At 35.7% G+C, this 24,474-nt stretch overlaps 1 protein-coding gene across 4 annotated transcripts; it reads right to left on the reverse strand.

Annotated features, from left to right (window-relative positions):
- Positions 1 to 2,067: 2,067 nt before the first annotated feature.
- Positions 2,068 to 24,223, reverse strand: GORAB (golgin, RAB6 interacting). 4 transcript variants are annotated; one of them, XM_003481403.4, is made up of 5 exons: positions 24,076 to 24,223; positions 15,177 to 15,525; positions 12,851 to 12,952; positions 10,290 to 10,430; positions 2,068 to 3,843 (listed from the first exon to the last, which is right to left on the reverse strand). In XM_003481403.4, exons 1-5 carry the CDS (start codon positions 24,134 to 24,136, stop codon positions 3,387 to 3,389), a joined length of 1,110 nt encoding a protein of 369 aa, XP_003481451.2. In that variant the 5' UTR covers positions 24,137 to 24,223; the 3' UTR covers positions 2,068 to 3,386. The 4 variants fall into 4 exon arrangements, with proteins under 4 accessions (XP_003481451.2, XP_020945082.1, XP_084878570.1 ...); XM_021089423.2 differs by having other exon boundaries at positions 2,068 to 3,864; XM_085022444.1 differs by having other exon boundaries at positions 15,173 to 15,525.
- Between the last annotated feature and the right edge of the window lie 251 nt (positions 24,224 to 24,474).

Below are 24,474 nucleotides of genomic sequence, written 5' to 3' on the forward strand. Positions count from 1 at the left end.
CAGCCACAGCAACGCAGGATCAGAGCCTCGTCTGTAATCTACATCACAAGTCACAGCAACGCCAGATCCTTAACCCACTGAACGAAGCCAGGGATCAAACCCACAACCTCATGGTTCCTAGTTGGATTTGTTTCCGCTGCGCCACGACAGGAACTCCTGAATGGAAATCTTAAACCTTCAAGTACACTAAGTTTCTGAAGGACAAATGGCCCAGGTTGTATCCACTTATATAGCTCTGCATTTATGTAGTTACATATAGCTGTTTGATCAACTGCATGAGGAGACAATGTATTTTCGACAGTTGTTTGAGATTAGGAGCAGGCAAAAGTGGCCTGATATTAAGGTACAGGAGAACAGTATCCTGCTTCATCCTCTAGAGAGTAGTACAGGTCAGACCTGGGTAGATCTGTGTTGAGAAGGGATATGATTACCTTGGTCCAGGGTGGCCCCAGGTCTTGCCTTGCACACTGAGTTATATCTATCAGGGCCTTTTAAAATGCTGACTTAGCTCCTTAGAAATACAAAACCCCAAACATCATTTATAAAGGTCACTGGGAATGGCCTGGGTCAGAATAACTTGAGTTTGTTTTGTGCCAGTGCCCTGGAAAAGGAAGTTGCTGAATACTTTGATAAAGCTCCTTGAGAGTACTACGTTGCTAAAACCAAACAAAGAATGAGAGAAGTTTATGGATGAATTTTTACTCTATAATTCAAATGTCAATCCAGCAATGAAATATGTTCTATAGGAATTCCAATCAGAGATTTTTATCATCTAACTTAGAAACCAGCTGTGCTCTCTGTGAGCACAAAGATTTACCACCCGCAATTGCTATAATCCAGAATTATGTAAAAGTGAAAAACTTGAGGAAAAAACTATTTTAAATGCAATGAGAACCATGTTTTAGAAAATGTTGCTCCTCTACAACCTATAAAAATGACTCTAATTTAAAGAAAGAAATAGGGGCTCAAAGTATAAGAAATCAAATTTAGGAATTTGAGTTTATGCTTCAAAGTATGTTTATGATAATGAGTGACAATAAACACAATGTGGTAAACACTATCTTTTAAATAGAATAAGTGAGATAACACAAAGTAGCCAACTCCTAAATTAGCTACTTTGTTAAGAGCCCTGATAACATTATGCTCTATTTGAGAAGTGAAGGCAAGAGAAGTTTAATATCAGAGAGGAACAGTTCTATAAAGTGCCCCAATAAACTCATGGCAGTGATTCTGAACCAATATAATTTGGTTCCGAGAAACTAACAATTACTGTGGATTTGTGAATCCATATATCTCAAGTCTTTTGAATATAATTTATGATTTTAAAAGATATCAGGGCTGTCCTGGAAAAGCCAGTGCACATGGTCCTCATACCAATGAGCCCCCATTCTCATTCATTTGCTCTGTTCCTCTCACACATGGGAGACAGCTGCCTTGTACAAAACTGATGCAATAAAACTTTGTCACTTATATCATCACCTGAGCACTTGGATACCACCCTGGAAAGCCAAGCGAGGTTAGTTTTTCACAATAATGGTTTCAGTGGACCTTTTATACACATATTTGAAAGGATTTTACATGTACAAACACAAACCCTCAATGGGTTATAAGGCAAAATTTTCAAGGGGTGGGATGCAGTGAATTTCATGGCCTGATATATGTAAGAGATCAAGAGTTTAGAACCACAACTTTACTTGTACTTTAAGTTTAAAATGAGTCAGTCGACCAACATGCCATAAGTAAAATTGCTGGCTCACGAATTTTCCAATTGTGAAATGAGATGATCAATTCAAATAATATGTGAGGTCCCATCCAATTCATTTATTTCATGATTCTCATTTCTCCTTATAAGTACTTAAAATATAGACTGAGAATTAAATTGTACTTACCTGTATTTAGTCAATACTATAGAACTTCATTTATTGATGGGTTTTCCCTAACAGAGGCTCATACAAGGGAGTTAAGTCTATCTACCCCATGGAGATACAGGATGCAAAACTGCCATACAGTGTTTAAGAATGCACACTAAACTGTTTGAAACTTTTTAAAAAGGTAAACAAAAGCCACTTTATAAATGCATCAGACTCGTTTATTCCTTAGAAAAATAAGAGTGTACTGGACAATGAAACATTCAGTTTTCATGTATTAATTCATAAATAAAAAAACACAGCTCTATATAAATGCCTCTGTTTAAAGAAGTCAGTAATGAAAAGCTATGAATTCAAATTACATAATATAAAAATACAAAGCTCATCTACATTACTAGAAGACAATACTCTCAAACAAACTCATCTAAAAATAGGATATCCCCAACTTTTTCAGAAATTATTATGGACACAGTATTAAATTTGTCCTTAAATTATTTTATAATAGTTCCATGTGATATTCATAGATTTTTGTGACAACCTACAATATTTATTTACACATTCACATATAGCACAATGTAGTGGTCAAGTATTAGTGACGGTAACTAACAAACTATGAAGTAATAAGAAAACCATCATTTTAACAATTTAAATGTTCCATGACAGGATAATTTATAACCAACATATAGAACACATATTTACATAACACTTTAGAAAGAAAATGTCAACTTTTTAAGATAATCAACAGTAGCAATAAGATTTTTCTTTATTATTTTCAACCTCACTGTGGAAGTGTTTTCACTGCCTAAATTTAATCAATATACTGACTCTTTTAAAAAAGAGACAATATATTAATAGTAATATTATATATATATATATATAAAATGGTATATTTATACATATGTCTGTGTGTGTGTATGCAAGCATATCAATGAGCCAAAACTCATTTAAAAGGCAAATTGAAAACAGAAGTGATGCTAGCTTAAGCTGTCTGGTTCTTTTTGTAAAGTTCAGTTTCTAAACTGTGTTTTATAACTCCTGTAAGAGCCAAAGAGATAACCTATTACTTTTGTTGGCTGTTTCTCATTCTCTCTTTTCACATGTTAATTTCTGTCTCTATACTGACGACATAAAATAGGACTCTCATTCTCAACATTTCTCCCAGAAGTTAAGTGAGTTCAACTAGGTACTATCATTTTTCACTTTACCTTTCCGTATTTACCTGGTCAAAAAACACTATTAACCATGTAGTTTTTCTTTCATCCTTTTAAATTACTTGTATTTACCCAGTAATATGGGTACAGTGAAGGAAGTGGACTAAAATCAAGGTGAATTATGTATAAAAAACTATCATAATCTGAGATTTTAGAATGGACAAATATGTTATACTAAAACCCATTATGGATTCAAAAATTAATTCTGTTTTTAAAGAGGCATTTATCAGAGGTCATGGCATAATCTACAAGAGAAAGTTTACTTCACTGAATATCCTATTAGCTATAAAGAACAATTACTGGCATTTCATGTGGTCAGAGCAGCTGAAATGTCTCTTCCAGTAGTTTCAACTTCTTGATTCGCCTGGTCTGGATTAAGGGCAATGCTACTGGAGTTTTCATACTGTTTATCTACCTCTGGGGAAGCAGTCTGTTCTTGATGCTTTTTGTTCTCTATAGCAAACCCCAATGTCACACACTCCCCAGAAGGCTGAAATGGCCTCTCTAAATGAACCACTTGTTTCCCTGCTTCTGCTTCTTGTTCACGCAGCAGTCTTTCTACCTTCACCTCAAGCTCCAAAGTCTCCTCATCAGCTTGCACATCCAGTTGATGCATCAACTCCTCCAGCTTTTTGGCTTTTCGGAGCTCGTTTTGCTGTATGATCGTACAAAGGTGTTCAGTGAGTTGTTCTTTAAGCTCTGTCTTGCGCTGTAGATCTAGCTTTGCTGTCACATACTCTGCTTCAGCCCTGTCAAACCGCTTCCTGCAGGGACAGGTACAAAGACTGGTCCATTAGAGGGCCAAGAAACAATAATTAAACTCCAAAATCGGGGAAAAAATACATATGATGAAAATATGGCTATTGATACTTTAGGAACACTTGTCTACATGTTAAACAAAGCAGGCCACTGCTGCTGAAATTTCTACAATATGCACATTTAGATTCTCCTAATCTAACAACATTCTTTTGTACTCATTTTCTCTAAGGCTGTGCTTGAATGAAAGCAGGCTGAGAGGGTTGATTAAGTGGTGTGCTAGCTCCAGAGGGGGACAGTACAAACCAACTCCAGCACACAACTGGTTAAATTTATGAGGCAAAACAATAAGAGATGGAGAAAGTAGGAAGTCTGTACCTCTTGATTAATACATTAGAAAAGAAAGACAAATTTTGGTGGAGAAGCACATGAACAGTGGTTGGGAGATGAATATAAATGGGACAGAGGACAACCAGCAGAATGATACTGAGTGAGAGCAAGAGGGAAACATCAAGTAGAACAGAAAACTTCAGGCAAGGTTTAGGGAGGGTTTCTCAACCTGGGCAGCACTAACAACTTGGCCATATAATTCTTTGTTGTGGGGAGCTGTCCTGTACATTGTGGGATATGCAGAATATCACTGGCTTTTTCTCATTAGTTGTCAGACACTATCAAATGTCTCTCTTCTAAGGGGCAAAACTGCCCCCACTTGAGAATACCCGGGTTAAGCTGTTCTTACCCTCTCCACTCTGCAACAACAGACTTAAGAAAAGTCTGTTATATTTACATGTATAGAATATCCATAGAGAGGTAATGTCAGTCTTATTTGAAGGAGGGTAATTCTATTAGGGAAGTCACTGTGTGATCTTTTTTGTTTGTTTGTTTTGTTTTTTGCCTTTCCCATATAATGTGTTGCTTTTCTTTTTGCCCAGAAAAGAGGCTGATTCTATTTAGTTACTACCAACAGTTGTGAAGTTATGCTGTCTTACCTGTCATGATTGTCTGTACCAACTCAATGTAGTATGTAATTTCTAGTACTAGGGTTATAGCAAAAAAAGAACAAGTATATCTCTTCATGCAAGATTCTCTGTCTTGGAAGAAAACACAGTAACAAAATAAAAGGCTTTGCTTTTAGAGAACCCAGGATTCAAAACCTGCCTTTGCCATTTATGATGTGTGTACCTGTTCTGGTGAAGGTTTTTTTGGTCGTAATGAACAGATACTCAGTTGTATTATTAACTCAGGTAAACAGTGGGTTTTATTGTAGGATACAAGAGGCAATCTCACAGACTTGTCATCTGAATCAAAGGCTATTCTCTTCAATGCTCAGAAACCACAGTTTCTCTCATTTAGGCTTTCCTATCATATTTACAGCTCAATATGGCCACCAGCTGTAGGTCTATATCAAATTCACTCCACTCAATCTCTGTGTTTCAATTCCAAAATCCCAGAGGGAAGGCCTGGTTTGGCTTGGCTTGACTCATACCAATTTAAACAGAACTTTAGTGCTAAGCCATGTCATGCACCCCAGTTTAGCCTGTGGATTAAATGTTCTGCAGTTTCTACCTTTGTTCTAATCAGGTGTACCCCATGGTCAGCATCATGAACACAAAATACAGCCAGTTCCTATGGAAGAGGCTGGAGAAGAGTTATGCAGTGACTGAAAATTCCAGTGTGACCACAGGTAGCTTCTTGAACTAAGTCAAAGTTTACCTGTAAAAAGATAGTGATAATACCTCATGGGAGAATTAAGCATTAAATAGAATAAATAGGGCCCAGTGTCTAGCCCAGTGCCTGGTAGGCATTCAAGAAACAGAGTTCACCCTTCAGAGCACCAGAATAAAAAGGCATTTTTAGCAATCACTAAACATGTATCTAAAATTAAAATTATGTACAATTTAAGAACCTACTGTTTACATCTGAAAACTCATTTATATAACATTCACTTCTCATATTTCTTTTCTTTTTTTTTTTTTTTTTTTACTGTCAAGAAAGAGAACTAAATGTTGAAAATTTCCCCTTCATTAAAAGAACTGTTCTAAAGCAGTTGTGTTGAATATCTGGATTCCTTATTTCCATACTTTATAGCATATCCTGTTTATGCATGTTCTCCCATCAAGCTTAAGAGTGCTGACAACATTCTCCATAGGTATATATATCTTGCCCCTTCCCCCAACTCAAACCTCCCTTCTCTGCAAGTCTGTGGTCTCTCTCAGCCAGTCAAAGTCAGTTAGTAAAGATTTACTGTCTGGGCTCATGAATGCTGAATTGAAATTAAAATTTACAAATAGATCCCTAGGTTTCCACTGATCTTTCACCCTGGGTAAATCACTGAAGATTCTGCATTTTGTTTATTTATTTAAAGTCTTTCTGGCCAGAAACATACATATATATTTTTGTACAGTGATTTATGTTCAAAATAGTGATTAGTTTTACAAACTGTGCTATGAATTGGGGGTCAGGTGAATAATATCAAATCAGAGTATGATGATACATTTTGGAATAAAATAATAAGCATTATACATAACATAGTATGATGAATTGCATTATACATAACACAGTAAGATGAATTGAACTGGAAATGTAATTATAGAATTATTTTAATGGAATGTTGAATGATTTAATGAGAATGCTATATAAAGGATTCTAGAAACTGTCTCTCAGTTTCAGTATTCCCAAAAATTTTTTAAAATTCTATTATTAACCCTTGGCATGTCATCGGTTTCCACTGAAATACTTCTAGTTTTTCAGTTTCTTTTCTGAGCAGTTCTGTAAAGATCAACATGTTATTTTTATTCTTTCTTAGAAGTTTTCCAGTAAACAAAGAGAAAATTCGCTTATAGTTTGAAAAATAGACTAAAACCAATTATATTTTGCAATTACTATATGCGTTCACTGGGCCCTTTTGTGAATCTCAGCTACGTTATGGGATTGTTGAAATACTATTTTTTATTTTTTTGCTTTTTAGGGCCACACCCACGGCAAATGGAGGTTCCCAAGCTAGGGGTCAAATTGGAGTTACAAGCTGCCAGCCTACACCACAGCCACAGCAACATCAGATCCAAGCTGCGTCTGTGACCTACACCACAGCTCATGGCAACGCCAGATCCTTAACCCACTGAGTGAGGCCAGGGATGGAACCTGCAACCTCATGGTTCCTAGTCAGATTTGTTTCCACTGTGCCATGATGGAGCTCCCATCATTTTCTATATCTTGAAATATTTTGCCATTTCATCGCCCTAGGAATTATTCCCTCGTTACTCATCAATTATTATTTATGCTAAAAAATTAATATGAATACAGAGAATGATGGAATGACCTAAAAGGATGATGCAATAATGAAATAAATCATCACTCAGTTTCTTCACTGGGTGGCCAAAGCATTACATTACCTTTTAATAAATTATAAAAGACTGGAAAAACCATATTTGTAATCTGTTCTTTAGCTCTCACTGAACAAATATGAGAATTATTTTTCATTTTCTACCCATAATGGCAAAGAAAATTGAAAGATGAAGATATTTTGCCATTATATGACAAATCAAAAGAATCTAATCCCAAGAATCTCTGAATATCATCTTAAATGGCAAAAGATGTGACTAAATTAAAGATTCCAAGAAGAGTTTATTCTGGATTATCCAGCTGGGCCCTAAATGCAATTACATGTATCCTTTTACAAAAGAGGCAGAAGTTTTGAGAGGAAATAGGAGGAAGAGATGAGATTATGGGGGCCCAGAACTGAGCAGTGTGCCACAAAGAATGTCAGAGCCACCAGAAACTGGAAGAGGTCAGGAATGTATTCTTCCCTGTATTTTCTGGAGGAACGGCAACCTTCCGGCTTCCAAAAATGTAAGAGAATAAATTTCTGTTGTTGGAAGTCACCCAGTTTTTCAGTTTTTTGTTACGGCAGTCCTAGCAAATCAATACAAATGCAAGGATAGGCTAGATTCTAGATAGTGCAACTGACCATATAAAGTGAAATTTCAGAGTATGAGTCTTCAGAAAAACATTTTGTAGATGAACTATGTCAAACTCAAGAATCAATGAATGAAAAATATATTTCTGAGGATAAAAGGAAATATGTTATTCTCATAGAGGTAATAATTTCAACAGGAAGAATTCATCATATAATATTTCATATACAAGTTCCTGGACCATCCTGTGTTGTTCAAATGATATAACCGTATTCTTTTAGCTTTTTATAATGTTTGGAGTCAAACATTACTTGATATAAAGAGGCTTACTATGCTTACATTCTTATTAAATTTTTTAATACAGTTGTTTTCTACAATCCTTTTTATTCTTACTTTTTAAAGTTATTCATAAAATGACAAAATATTTATTATACATGTTTTCATGTTTATCTGTGTATGTGTGTGTATGGTAGTATCTAATAAACATAGAAGGTAAATAGTGATCATTGTTTTTCCTGGTATATTGAGGGTTAAAGAAATGTTCTACACGCAGCCACACTCAGTTTTACAAGCTGGTCTGCAGAGCACATGGCAACACTGTAATCACAGCTGTAAATGGCAGCGGTGACAAATGTCTCAGGCAGACTCACTCCAAGTGCTGTCTCTTCAGAGGTGTCTATCCTGACACTTCTCTACGGAAACCAGTTTTAAGGTGAATTCTGGCTTATTTGTATGCAAGAATTTTTTGTGGACCAGCACTGTATCAGGCACTACAGAACTACAATATTATTATTAAAAAAAAAAAAAAAATCAAGGAAATCTCCCACAGAACCACAGAAACTGATTGCCCTGGGGATTATATTCTAGTAGAAATCTAGACCATACTACCATGTCACCAGTCTATAACTTCTTAATAACCACTCAGATGTAAATGTAGAAAATGTTGCCTTAATTTTATATATGAACAAGATACAACCCTAGTTCTAGACTAAATTATCTATGGCTTCTCTTTGATTTAACTCAAGAGCTTACATTTTTAAAAATAACTCACACATACAATAATGATATTTATATACAACTATACTAATATTGCCATGACAAACTGTCATCTTTAGCTTGTTAAGAGAGGTAAACATTTACCACGTAAAATCTTTTTACTACATAAAAATGTATTAAAGGTCACTAAAAACAGTCATATACTATAGGATGTCTTCCCTTTTAACCAGTAATCCCACCTTCTTTGTGGTTTTCTGAAGGCTAAAACTATGACATATCTTATATAATGTTCAATGTACAAAGGCATCTTTCTCCAACCTCCTCCAGGACAGAATTAAAACACGATCAAGTAGTTTTTCTGTTGAGATATCCAGAATAAGGGAATTATTTACTTAAAGAGCTACAAAGACATAAAAATGTTTCTCTGACAAATTACACAGAATAAAATATGCTAAAAATCTAGGCTTAGTTTAATCTTAATAAAATCTTGGTTACCTTTTTAATGATCTTATTAACAGAAACGGAACCACTAGTTATAAGCTACTGATGGCATTAATTTACACAGTTAATTAATAAAAGCAACCCATTAGACCTAATAACATATGGTCAAACAACAATTACAAAAATCACAAGGACACCACAAACCTCTTTTTTAAATAATAAATAATGAATTAAAAACCACAATCAAGCATTTCCGCTTTATTAAACTGTTATATAAACATTCTGATGCTGTGGTTTACCCTGGACTAATGAGGCATTCTGATTGATTTCTAGTGTTACAGAGGAAGATGCAAAACTGAGTCATTAACACAGCATTCCCTTGTGAAAAAAGACAAATCAGGATGATTAAAGCAAAGCTGAAAAGACTGAAAATCCTGAAATTGGACTTAATTTTTTGCTCTTTTATCTGTTTGCAAACTTCATGTAATTCTTTACATGTGTTAGTTTGTCTTGAGAATATGCCATGATGATTTTTTTCTCTTTAAAAAAATGCCAATCATTGCAACTAAGAAAACACGTGCCAGAAAACCATTTTATACAGATATAATTATAAAAAAGAGAAAAAACTTTCAAGATAGACTGGTATTTTCTTTAAAATACTCAAAAGGCTTAAAAAAATTAAACCAGATTTTTTTCTTCGATGAAAAATGAATTGAGAACTAGGTTAATCCCTAGACCATCTCAGATAATCAAAGTTTTTAAAGAAAGCATAGACTTGGTGTTAGAAAAAAAGTCAAGAGTTTTGGGGAAAGTCATCCCGAACATTAAATAGCTAATAGTTTAGCAGGAAAGGCTAAAATGTAAATAAATAATGCGAGAAATGCTCTAACAAAGATGTGAACAAGGTTCACAGGTAGGGCAGACATAAGGAAGACTTTAAGAAGAAGAGATATGTGATTCTGTATAAAAGTGGAATAAAGACAGTGCATGGCAGGGTTGTTATGAGGCTCAGCGATAATACACATAAATCCCCTTGGTGCAGCTAGCAATACATTATTAACTAAATCAAACACCTTGTTCAGAGTTCAATTTCCCTAACTCACCGAGCATAAGAATAGTCAAGGCTAGCCTGATCAATCCTGTTCCTGAGGATTCCAATGTCAGCCGACACCATGTCATCCAAAGCCTGTAACTCCTTCTGAATCCTCTTTAGTTTAATGGTCTCGGCCTGAGTTCTTTTAGATCTAGAAAATGAGGAACATGAGTGGAAAAACAGAACATTTTAAAATCATGAATCCACACACAATATAAGTGAAAAAAGCAAGCTACTATATATATGATTATAATGCATAATTTTTAAAAATTAGAAAAAAAATTGAAATGAAACAAATGCTAGGAGCATTTTGGCATACTTCTAAAACTGCATTTGTACTTCTCCCCCTTATTATTCCAAACTTTATACTATTATATATTGTTTTTATACACAATAAAAAAGGTAATAGTAAAAAAATACCAATAAATAGTTTATTCATAGGTCTATATTCATTCTACAAGGACAAGAATAAATACTAAAAGGATGTATGTGAATTCTCTTTATTTTGGAACATCCAACCCAGCTATCCAAGTTTCTAGCCTTAAATTCTTCTCTCTAAGCCATTTTCATTTGTCTAATACTTAGTGGACAGGAAGAAAAGATGCCATTAAACACCATTTCTTTGTATGTCTAAAAACATCTATTTGGTTTTAATTTTCTTAGGACTCATTTCCCCAAAGTCTTATTGCTTTGGTTCCTGTTCTTTAGGCAAAACTACAGGTCCTCAAAATTCTTTCTGGGGCTCAAAACCAAACACTCTTTCTTTCCCTTTATTGAAAAGCAGCCTCATCATCTCTCAGTCCTCTCATCACCCTCAAGTACATCATCTACTTAAGAAACAGAGGAAACAAATACGAAAGCCAACCTTTAATCACGACTTCACTCATTTCAAAATTTCACACATATTCTTACAGGAGAATAAAATTCCCGATAAAACCTCCATATTCTGCTAATTTCTTCTTCTTTTTTTTGCTATTTCTTTGGGCCGCTCCCATGGCATATGGAGGTTCCCAGGTCAGGGGTCTAATCGTAGCTGTAGCTGCCGGCCGGCCTACGCCAGAGACACAGCAACGCAGGATCCGAGCCACGTCTGCAACCTACACCACAGCTCATGGCAACGTCGGATCGTTAACCCACTGAGCAAGGCCAGGGATCAAACCCGCAACCTCATGGTTCCTAGTCGGATTCGTTAACCACTGCGCCACGACGGGAACTCCTATTCTGCTAATTTCTACTCCATCATGCATTTACCCTTGTTTTCTGCTGTTAAAAAAAGTTAACCCTATGATTTTTTTTTTTTTTAATTTCAAGTACTTTACTGTCCATTCATTAACAACTGAAAGAGGTACTGTTTCCTTACATTTCTGTCCATAGCAGTTTTTTCTGTCTTAAATCAAAAGCACACAGAGGAGAACAAATGCTGAGCCCATAAATCTTTTTGTAAACAGCTTTTCCAATCTCTTCCAAATTGAAGACTACTAAAATGCTTTTCAACAGTCATTTTGTTTTCCTTCTTGAAACATAAGTTCAGTAAGTTGAATTATTCCTATGCTTCATGAAAGATCAAGGTGTGGCAGTAAGAGAAAAAAAGAATTACTGTTTTCAAATAAATACACCCTTTTGGCAGATAAAATTCTAAACTACTCTTATGCCCATCTCCCTTCCTCTCCATTCTTATTCCTTCCCCTTTCCCTGACATATACACCAGCTTCAATAAGTAATAATTTTTCCAATGAGTAATAACTTTTCTGCAGACCTAAAAGAAAATGCCACTGAATACTTGCTTGCATTGAGTTCTCATATTCTCAGTCATTGCTTTACTGCCTGAGCTTGGTTTCCTAAGACCACAGCACACTATAAACTACAAACTAAAAGGGAAGAGTGGGTGAGGGATGGGAAATGGGAATGTAGCTCAAGTGGGACTGTTGCTGTCTGAGGCCAGTACAATGCAGTAAAGGAACAGGGACTGCTGACAAACTTACTCTGCAAAGTGCTCTCACCTTCCGGAAAAGTGAATTGTACACAGCATAGGGCAATGCTCATCATGGACCCAGAGTCATGGATAAAAAGTTAAACTATATCATGCATTTTCTATCAGTGGTGACAGGACACGTAATTATTTAAGAAAAATGTCCATAGGAAGTACAATTAAGACTTGTGGGAGTATAAGTAACTAATGTGGAATAATCTTATTCATCTACATGTCAGTTGATTAAGGCCTATATCAAAATTAAAACCTGCATTTGTTACTAATTTACTAATACTGATAGCTATTTACTGCTCCCTTACAAATGCACAGATGGACAAAACTGAAAACACTGATAACGATCCTTAAGTTTTAGTTGTACCTGCGTTCATAAATTTATTACAAATACATTTAGAAAGTCCTCCTTCATAAATTAAGACTGAGATTTCAGTACCATTTGTAAAGCATAATTTGTTTAGTAGGTTTTAAAAGCAATGGTTGTAGAGAAAATGTCATTTATTAAAACAGATATGGGGAAATAAATATAAAACAGGACAAAACTGATTACAGGTTACAAACAACCTCTCCTGGTTCAGGTGCCTCACCTTTCTGCAATAGCTTTAGCCAAAAGAGCTTTCTTACGTTTATTTTTCTCTTCCATTAACCGCTGTTCTTGCTGGAGAACTTCCCAATGAGATTTTTCTTGCCTAGGGAACAAAAGCATAAAAATGAGTTTCTGAAACCCCATTCCACACCTTACTAGACTTAGTTCCTAAGTATAAAACTTAATCAACCAGATTACGTATTTTTGTTTTTCAAAAGTCCTCTTAAAAAGAACCCATCTGCAGCTCATTATTTTGTTCTAATGGGAACAAAGACTATGATTTGAAGTAAAGAAGGCTTACAAAAACTGGCTCTTTGAAATCTATTATATGTATATAATCTAGGAACCCACAAACTGGAAGCCAGAGTACTGTGGCATTTTTTAGGAGTACAAAGAAACATGTTTAAGCTAATTATGTATAATATGCAAAATAGCAAAATAAATTGGTCTATAGCTAATGTCATGTTACATCTTTTAGAATTTTCTATAACAAATGTCTCCAACACCTAAAACTCTTAACACAATAACCAATGTTTACTTCATACTTTTTTTCCTATTTCCTCACTTCTTTCTAGCTCTTAAACATTTTTAAGTAGAGTGAAACATTATGAACGCTTAAATGCTGAGCTAAAGAAAAACTCCAAAGATCTGAAAACATGAACTGTTTTCAGTCTATCCAATCTATCCAATTCTAAATAAATTACGTTAAAATTTCCCGTATATTCATGAACTTACTATCAACTCAAATTAACAAGGTAATGACAAAGCCACTTATTCCTATTACTGTCACTTCTCACAACCATTATACCAAAAATCTCTATTCCCAGACCTAGTAACCAATTGCAAAATTATCCTTTTCTCCCAATTTCTACAGTTTCCACCTTAGTGCTGGCATTGACCCTCTCTCATTTTTACATCTGCGAGCATTTCCTCACCAGATACCTTAGTTCCAGCTCACGCGACACCTTATGCCAAATGGTCTGCAACACCGACACCTACATTTTCTCTAACCATTATTTTCTCTCTTCAGGGGTCTTGGTTGACATACTACACCACCAAGGAATTCACTATGCAGGTATCTTCTGCTTTCAAATCCTTCTTCACAGCTTTAATTTGCTATTGTTCTCCGGCCTATTTTTTGCCTCTTTCAAAGAAGTGAGGTATCACCTCTGAGCATTCGCTAGGATATAGCTTTCCTTTCCCTTTCTTACAGCCTCAGATTTTATCCTTTTCAACAACAGTTCCTGAGATTACACATCCTCTATGAAAATTTTCAAAAGTACCTAAAAACATAATAATTTTCCTAATGACATGCAATCTAAAATTTTCAGCTCAATTTAACACTCTCCCACCACTAACTTGTCTCAGGACTATGCTGGTAAACTTTACTTAAGGACATTAAATGTATGCACTTGTTTAATTTTGGTCTCACAATTCATGTGGCTTTATATCTCATCAAAATGATTTCTTGGTTGTAAACCTCTGGTAGGCAGGAAACACTTTAAATTCAGTACAGAATCTAGATTAGCAGAGGTGGGAAAAATATCTGAGGTTAGAAAAAACATATGACACTTCAAAAAAGAAAGACTCAAAATGGAAAAGAAATACCATTCTTTCTTTATGAGTGATAAATCAGGAGGAAACAAAGACTAGATATTCAAACATTAACTAATATAAACATTCTGATCATAAGAATTCACAAATCATAGAAGGGCAATTTCCACAAGAATATGGTTAAACTAAATTCTGGAGGTGGTTTCTAATATAAACACTTTAAATAAAGAAATCTAATGATGCAGTTGAATTAATTAGTTCTCTCAATTTCTTATACTCTTTCCTTTCACCATCGCTTCATGTCTCTTCACAAGTACCCTTTTCTGGGCCAGTGGAGATGCAATCTGGAAAATGAACGAATGAGTTCAATTTGGGGAAAAGTACTGTGCATATAAGAACTGGTTCTGGTGAGTGTAAAGGGCACAGACTTTGGATCCAGAAAGACATGATGTGAACCCCAACTCTGCTACATATTAGCTGTGTATTCACTTTGGGAAGACTATCTTTTCTGAGTCTAGGATATAGCTGTAAAGTAAAAATAACGAAGGTGCATGGCAAGGCTGTTGTGAAGACTAAGTAACAAAACATATAAAATGCTTCACACTGACTGCTTATAATATATTTAGGTGTTAGCTATTTTTCAATAGTTTATTCATTACCTTTATAGGTTAGAATACAAACAAAGAAAATGTTAAAACTGTATTTCTTCAAAGCCCAATGGGGGAAAATAGGTAAAACAGAAAGAAGTTTCATGGATATATAGACTTACTAACAATTCCACTTTCTTTTTTTCCAATTTGCAATCTGGTTTTGGAGGTAGAACCTCAGCATTTTTGTGACCTTCATGGCAATTCTCCAGTCCTAATTCCCTTGGTTGACTTTCATTACCCTGTGGTTTTCTATCACCAAGAGGAGGGGTGACTGTAGGAGGAGTAGGGGGAGAAGAATGTGGTCTTTGAGTATTGAGTCTTTGTTTTGGTGCAGAAAGCAGCTGCTCTGGAGGTAATGAGGTTGATCTATCTTGAAGTCCAAGTTTTTGGCTTTGTTCTTGAAGGGCTTTTTCTCGCTGAAGTTGTTGTCGACTTTTCTTCACAGGGAGGCGCCGCTGTGGTTCAAATGGATCTATACAGAAAAATAACGGAGGACAATTCCTTTGTGTAAGTGGCAAATAATTCTATAAAGCAATAACATTTAACTTTGATAATAATTCTTCAGGGTTTCTTTCCCTTCTATCTTAAAAGCCCAGGGGAAAACAGCCATCTTCCTGCAGAGTTTTGACAGTTCTCCAATCACACTCGTAATATTTAACAAAAACTACCCTAGTTTCAATTTATCTTTGAAGAAGTCCATTTGCCTGCAAGTCAGGCCTTAGGATACAAAGCAAGGTTTCAACATGATCTTTCAAAAGACCAGAGTAGGTAGACAAATGAATTCTCTGATATGTCTTAAATTTGTTTTATGGGTTTACGGGTCTGTCTGTTCTTCTGAAATAAAATGGTGGTTAGGTTCTCAAATGGGCTTCACCTTTCTTAAATTTTAATAGATCTTAGTGTAATTTGATATACAGGTAGACACTATATACAAAGTAAAACTGAATAAAGTCTCTTAATTTTAGGAATGCTAGTTAACCTTTTGATCTTCCAAACAAAGTCTAGTTATGCAATGTATGCAAGCTAATTTTAAAAGAAGCCTGAGCAAAGCAATAGAGGAAAATAAAACAACCGGGAAAAATTTTTTAAAAAAAGTATTGTGAACTAAATAAATAAACACTTCTATTGTAGTTTCTGGATTGTCCATACCAGTGTTAACCTTGTAAGTCAGATACCTGGAGAACCTGACTCACATATATACCGTATTTAATAAGATACATAAGTAATATTCCTGACAAAATGCCTGGGAAATGAAACTATGATAAATCCTTACAAATTAACTTGGGGCTTTGAAATCCTATGTATTGACCTTTGAAATAACATAAGCTTATTATTTAAATTTCCCAAAGAAGAGTTAAAAGCTTTGGAGTCAAAAAGTTTCAGTGTTGTTTTTTTCCACCTCAATAACCTTAGGCAAGTCAATTAATTATTCTATACCTCAGTTTCCTCATCTATCAAAACTGGGTGAAAATTTACCTGCTCTACTAAACTCATGGAGTTGGTGTAAGAATAAAGAGATATGTAAAGGAAATACAATCTTTTTTGAAGACATATAATCAAAAGTAAAATGTTATTATTGTTGATTTTAGCCAGGAACACAAAGTAGCATCCTATATCTCACAAAATAAACTTATTCTTGGCTACTTATCTTTACTCACATCATTAGCAAACATCACTGAGCCTGATTACCTTCCAGTTACACTTGTTAGCTGAATTATTAACATCCCTCAGAAAGTCAATAATGCAGGTTCCATTTTATTTTTCGTTTTCACAGAACCTCACTATGAGATTAAAAATGCTGATTTTTAAACTCTCAAACAACAAATCAGGCCACTTAAAAATTTAAAATGTGACCAAAAAAACCAAAAAACAAAAAACAAAACCCTCCTGGAATTAATGTCATTATAGCAAGGTTGCAGGATACAAGATTAATATGCAAAAGTCAATAATTTTCCTATGTACCAGTAATTAACAAGTAGAATCTAATATAAAAAAATGCAATAACATTTACATTAACACTAAAAAAATAATACCTAGGTATAAGTCTAAAAAAATATGAATAAGATCTATGAGGAAAAGTCCAAGACTGATGAATGAAATCAGGGAACTAAATAGATGGAGAAATATTCCATGTTCATGGATAAGAAGACTAAGTACTGTCAAGATGTTGGTTCATTCTAATTTCATCTATAGATTCACTGCAAACCCAATAAAAATCCCAGGAAGTTATTTTGTGGATACTGACAGACTAATTCTCAAGTTTAAACAGAGTGTCAAAAAACTCAAAACAGCCAACACAATACTGAAGAACAAAGGTGGACTGGCACTATTTGACTTCCATAATTACTACAAAGCTACAGTGATTAAGACAATGGGTATTAGCAAAAGAATAGACAAATAGATCAACAGAATAAAGAGCCCAGAAATAGGCCACATTACACAGTCAACTGATCTTTGATAAGGCAGCAAAGTCTATACAATGGAACAAAAATATTCTTTTTAATAAATGGTGCTGAAACAACTGGGCATTCTCATGCAAAAAAATAAATCTAGACACAGACCTTATGCCTTTCCAAAAAATTATCTTAAAATGTGGATCACAGACCTAAATGCGAAACCTAAAAATGTAAAACTCCTAAAAGACAACACAGGAGAAAATCTAGATGACCTCAGGTACAGCAATGACTTTTTAGATACAACACCAAAGGCAATATTCATGAAAGAGATCACCAATAACTGAACTTCATTAAAATTAAAAATTTCTGCTCTGTGGAAGACAATGCCAAGGGGATGCAAAGACAAGTTACAGACTGGAAGAAAACATCTGCAACAAACACACCTGAAAAAGGACTGTTATCTAAAACATACAAAGAATTCTTAAAACACAACAAGAAAAAAATCTGATTCAAAAATGGTTCAAAGACCTTAACAGATACCTTGTCACCAAAGAAGACATACATACAACAAACATGCATATGAAAAGATTCCAAATCATTTGCATCAGGGAAACGCAAATTAAAATAAGACACCACTACACAACTATTAGAATGGCCAAATATCTGTAACACTGACAACACCAAATGCTGGTGAGAATGTGGGGCAACCAGAACTCATTTGTTGTTGGTGGGAATGCAAATTGGCACAGCCACTTTGGAAGACAGTTTGGTGGTTTCTTATAAAACTAACTCTTGGCATGTGATTCAGCAATTATACTCTTTAGTATTTACTCAAAGGAGATGAGAATTTACGTCCATGCAAAAACCTGAACAAGGAGTTTTACAGAAGCTTTATTCATAGCTGCCAATACCTAGAAGCAATCAAGATGTTCTCTAGCAGGTAAACAGATAAATTGCAGTATATTACAATGGGATATTACTCAATGCTAAAAATAAAAGAAATAAGCCATCAAGCCATGTAGAGCAGAGGAACCTTAACTGCATCCTACCAAGTGAAAGAAAACAGTCTGAAGACTACATATTGTATGATTCCAACTATATGACATTCTGGAAAAAGCAAAATGGAGACAAAATGGAGACAACTGTCTCCATATTGGTAAGTGCTGAGGAGAGAGAAGAAGGGATGAATAGGCAGAGAAAAGAGGATGTTCAGGGGAGCAAAAATACTCTGTACACTATAATGATGAATACATGACATCACACATTTGTCCAAACCCACTGAATATGCAACACCAAGAGTGAACCTTAATGTAAACTCTAGACTTGGATGATAATGTAGGTTCTTCAGTTATAACGAATGTGTCATTCTGGTGGAAGATGCTGATAATGGGGGTGGTTAGCTGGGATAATGGGGGCAGGGAGCATATGGGAAATCTCGGTATCTTCCTCTCAATTTTGCCATGAATCTAAAACTACTCTAAAAAATTAAGTCTTTAGGAAAAAGAACTGGAGATAAAAATGTAACATACTCTTACATATTTATATTGGGGGCTGCAACTATCCAGGAGATTGTAGTAAGCTGGGAGCACAAGTATAGTTTAAAGGGGGCAATCCATAGCTGCTTCTGCCCATTAAAAGTAGCAGCTATCATTTAAAAATTTAGGTATTTTCAGAAATATTTCAATAGAAAAATTCATATTTTTACATAAAATATAGGGAATTGTGTCAATTAAGAAATCTAGATTATGCTGTGAGGGCAAAGAACTCCGGAATCTTTGTGGTTTTAAACACCAAAGATTTATTTCTCCTTAATGCCATGTGCCAATGAAGGCCAACATGGGCTTTCTACTCATCAGCCACATAAGGCTCCAGGCTGACTGCACAATCATTTAGTACTGCTAACAGGTAAGAAGAGCGTGCAGGAATGTCTTGGTTCAGCAATTAATTGCTTGACCCAGTAGTGACATAACACAATTGCTCACAATTCAATGCTGAACTAGCCCTAGGTCTGACCCCAGAACAAGGGCAATGAAAATATACAGGAAGAAGGAGAATAAGAAGTATTTGGCAAATGGCACTAATGATCATCACCCATTAATTTAAAAAGAAATGCAAAGATTAGATAATCCAAAAAGGGGAAAAAATGAAAAGATGAACACATTTTTGGGTTAAATTAAGCCTACAGGCTAAGTTTGTGATCTTTGTGCTATATCCTTTATTTAAGCCCTGCTTTCTCCACCCAAAACCACCATCATTTGAATCATGTTGATCATTCCCTTCCTTTTTAGTTATTTGTGCTGCATCTACAAATATTTATTTTATTTATTTATTTTGCTTTTTAAGGCCACACCCACTGCATATGGACAGTCCCATGCTAGGGGTCTTATCGGACCTCAGCTGCTGGCCTACACCACAGCCATAGCAACGCCAGATCCGAGCCATGTCTGCGACCTACACCAGAGCTCACAGCAATGCCGGATCCTTAACCCACTGAGCAAGGCCAGAAATCAAACCTGCAACCTCATGGTCCTAGCTGGATTCGTTTCCGCTAAGCCACAACAGGAACTCCCTACAAATATTTATTTTAAATTTTAATTTGTTGTTTAAGGGTGTCATGCTATATGTAATATTTTCTAACTTAATATGATATTGCCAATATTCATCCACGTTGTTCATGTTGCTGTACCCAATCATTTTTAAAGATTGTATAATGTTCTATTGTATTAATAAAAAAAAGTCTACTGATCTTCCACTGATGGACATTTAAGCTGGATCCAGATTTCTGCTTGTGAATACTGCTGTTGTGTCACCTCTTGTGTAAGAATTTGCCTTGGATACCACCTAAGAACTGTTGGGTCATAAAGTATAACTTTAGGAGAAATGTCAAATTGCTTTCCAAAGTGCATTCCCTCTAGCAATGTATCAGATCCTGTGGATGCATTTTTTCTTCAATACATAATATTGTCAGACTTTCTGATATTTGTCAATCAAATAGTTTGCAGTTGTCTTTTCATTGGTGATAAGCATCTCTTCATATTACCTTTTCTAAGATATATCTATTCAGGTCTTTTGTTGATTTTTCTTTCAGCTTATCTGTATTCTTCATATCAGCAGCAATTGGAAAACATAATTAAAAATGATCAAGTATCTAGGAACAAATCTAGGAAGAGGGTATTCAGAACCTCTACAGGAGATTAATATTGTCTAATAAAACTCCAAATTTTTATTAAAAGATATTAAACTTAAATAAATGAAGACATATACAGTGGTAGTGTTTCATTACGTGAAGATGTGAAATCTCCTCAAATTGATCTAAAGACTCAATGCAATTCCAAAAAAAATTCCAACTGGGGAGTTTCCACTGCAGCTCAGAGGGTTAAGAACCCAACACAGTGTCCATGAGGATGAAGGTTCGATCCCTGCCTATGCTCAGTGGGTTAAGGATCCGGTGTTGCCATGAGGTGTGGTATAGGTTGCAGATGCGGCTCAGATCTGGTGTTGCTGTGGCTGTGGTGTAGGCCAGCAGCTGCAGCTCTAATTCGACCCCAGCCTAGGAACTTCCATATACCACAGATGTGGCCATAAAAAGCAAAATATTTAAAAAATTTAGAAAATTTAAAATTTCAACTGGGTTTTCCATGAAATTTGGTAAAAGATTTTAAAAAATTATATGAAAGGGTAAAAGTTCAAGAATAGCAAGGAAATTTCCAAAGAAAAAGAACAAGGAAACTAGACTGCTAGGAATATTATAAAGTTTTAAAACAGTATAGTATTGATGCAAGAATAGATAAAATGACCTACACTAAAATAAAGAACCCAGAAACAAGCCCATTCATATTTGAAGCACTGATATATACAATGGAAGAGGCAGAGCAAATCAACAGCAAAAGGTAGAATAGTTCAACGGACCTAGAGGAAAATAGTTATCTACATAGAAAAGATGAAATCAGCTCTAACTGTCCTACCACATGAAAACAAACAAAACATTCTCCACATGGATTAAAGACTTAAATGTCAAATCAACACTAAAACTCATCAGAAACACAATTCTTTATGCAATGTTTTGAATCTGTTATAGCTTATAATAAAAACAATTTTAAAAACATTCAATTGAAAATAGGGATTAGTATCTTTTAGAGCTTACAGTACAGTACTAATTTCTTAAGACACAGAAAATGTTGACTATAAAAGGACTGATAAATTTTCCCACATTAAAATTAAATACTTTCTTCATCGAGAGATAAAAGATAAGTTACGCACTGTGAGAAGATTGATAATATAACTGGCAAAGAACTAGTATCAAGAATAAAGTCATTGGAACTCCGGTTGTGGCCGCAGCGGAGACAAATCCGACTAGGAACCACGAGGTTACGGGTTTGATCCCTGGTCTTGCTCAGGGGTGAAGGATCTGGCATTGCCGTGAGCTGTGGTGTATGTCACAGATGCAGTTGGATCTGGCATTGCTGTGGCTGTGGTATAGGCCAGCAGCTACAGCTCCAATTAGACCCCTAGCCTGGGAACCTCCATATGCTGCAGGTGCAGCCCTAAAAAGACAAAAGACACACACACACAAGATAATAAATTCATGAATATATTATTTAACTAGAAACTGACAGCACTGTTTATTTCCAATTTTTCCATTATGAAATATGTCATAGATTAAGTTACTACGTGTGGCTATGGTACATATATTCTCATTAGCTGTATTAGCTGTTCACTGGATTATACCACAATTTACTTATTCACTCACTTGCCAATGAACATTTGGATGGTTTCCAGCTTTTAATATCATAAACAATATAAACAAAAGTATTAAGAATATTTTTGACATTCCCAAATGCCATATGGGTTTCTCTAGAGTAATGTCATCCTTGTTTTTGCTGGCAACCAACCATATCTTCATAGATTATTTAACTGTATTTTTAAGGCTGGAAAATAGCTGAAAAGAGCCTTAAAAACTTGAAGATTCAGCTCTGTTAGTTTTACAAATGAGAAATCTAAGACACAAAGATTTAAAGGCAGAGCTGGAAGATCTACTATACACCAATCACCGTGACTGGCTTTAAGCATACAAAGATGCTGGGATGTCTTCTGTGTTCTTAAGGTGGTCAAAGACTAGTGAGTTGGTGTCTATACTCTATCATCTCACTGAAATGATAAGTCTTGACGTTAAGGTCCTTCCAGTCTGTCTTCATCCCAAATTGCAGAGATACTTAAGAATATACTTCCACATAATGAATCCAATGTTTAATTTAGACTTTTTCATTAAGTTTTCTTACTCCTGGCAAACTCACCTCTGCTAACACATAATCTCTGTGAAATTTTGCCAAACTCCACCCAAACACCAGCACAGTAAAGTTCCTGATAACTCTGTAGCAAGCCCTTGCACAATACCCATTATCACATTATATCATAATTTGTCTCTTCACTAGACTATAAGCTCTTTGAAAGCAGAGATGATGCCTTGTTCATATCAGCATTGCTAATACAGGAGCTGATATCTGTAACTCTGGGTCAGACCAGAAACAAGGGTATTAGTACTCTGTACATCTGAAAATGGGAATGACAGTCAATTACACACAGTGGTTTAACTTTTATGATATAGTTTTTAAAGGCCTCTGGACCAGTCAAAATGTCCTCAATCTATATGATCTACATTGGCCTTACATTATAAATGTACTTCCTTTTCCACTGGTCAGCCCTAGATTATTTTCACAACCATGCTAAAAATGTACAAGCTTACCTGAGCAACATCCAACATTCCAACAAACTCTAAGAAAAGGCGGGGCTTACTTAATTTTCTCCCAGAGTATATAAGGTATGATACAAAGAGTGGTGTAAGATCACAGATGGGAGGTGCACTAAGTGGTTGTCCACTACCAGGATCACCATACAGAACTTTATGAAATTTCAATCACAAAATACAGTTTATATTATCAAGAGTATCTCATTAAGTATCATCAAATTTCTTCATTAAAAGATAAAATAGTACAAGTCCATTCAGATATTAAGCTATAAAGCTGAAAAAGGAAGCACAAAATTTTAGCTTATGCCCAAGTCATTTTATATATTTATATTTATATATATATGGCACATCTAACATCTCAAAGGCCCTTTTGGTTTGGTGACTCTTAAGAGTTGGAAAAAATCATCTGGCAAGCAGAAGTGAATGCAAGATTCCAAATGTACTACGAAAAGCACTTACTTTTTGCATTTATTCAGACCACTGTGTTCCCTTTTTCCCAATCGTTGCCTGCTTCTATAAATTTATCAAAATTCTAATATGCTAGGTACCCGTCCTTCCTTTATCCTGACCCCAAACCTCCAACCATTGATCTATGCAGCAATCTTCCTATTGCATTTCCTCTCCCAAGTCCCATTCTTTTCACAGGAAAAAGTTAAATCTCTGAAACAGATTCCTGAACTCTCTTTTTAAAAAACTGATCCCAGTGCCCTGCTTCTCCAGCTGTGACTTCAAGTACTTCCACCTCTAAGTCCCCCTCAATTCTGTCTTTCCCTAACACCCAGAACCCTGTCCCCCGCCACCTTCCCCCTCAAAAACCGCAGCCCCGCCCCTTCCCCTTAACAGACCCAAGACCTAAACTTCTACAGACCCGTCCCGTTACCTTTAGTCTGCTTTAATCGCCTCAGCTCCTCCTCAGAGAAGCCGGCCCAACCCTGCGCCATCCGCCTGGTCCGCCGGCACACCTTGAGCACCTAGACTTCAGAGCCCCGACTGCCAACACGACGGCCCAGGCACATCCGGGTTCTTCCCCGGCCTGCAGCTGACCAACCAATCAGCGCATTGAGCTCTGGGCACAAAGCCCCCCTTCCCTGCCTCAAGGCCCGGCTCCCTTCCCGGCTGTCTCCGGCAATGCCAGATAAACTACCTAAGGAAATCTTGGCCTCACTGACATACTTTTCCACTGACCTGGCTCTGCTCTTTCCCCCTATCTCCTATGTTCGTTGTAAATTATCTCTTCAAGATATAGAGGGAAATAGCGGTAGGAATAAGGGTGGAAATA

The sequence above is a fragment of the Sus scrofa genome, chromosome 4 (genome assembly GCF_054392235.1).
Source record: "Sus scrofa isolate SSC_HxYL_T2T_F1_AM1 chromosome 4, Sscrofa_HxYL_maternal_Yorkshire_Landrace_v2.0, whole genome shotgun sequence".
NCBI lineage: Eukaryota > Metazoa > Chordata > Mammalia > Artiodactyla > Suidae > Sus > Sus scrofa.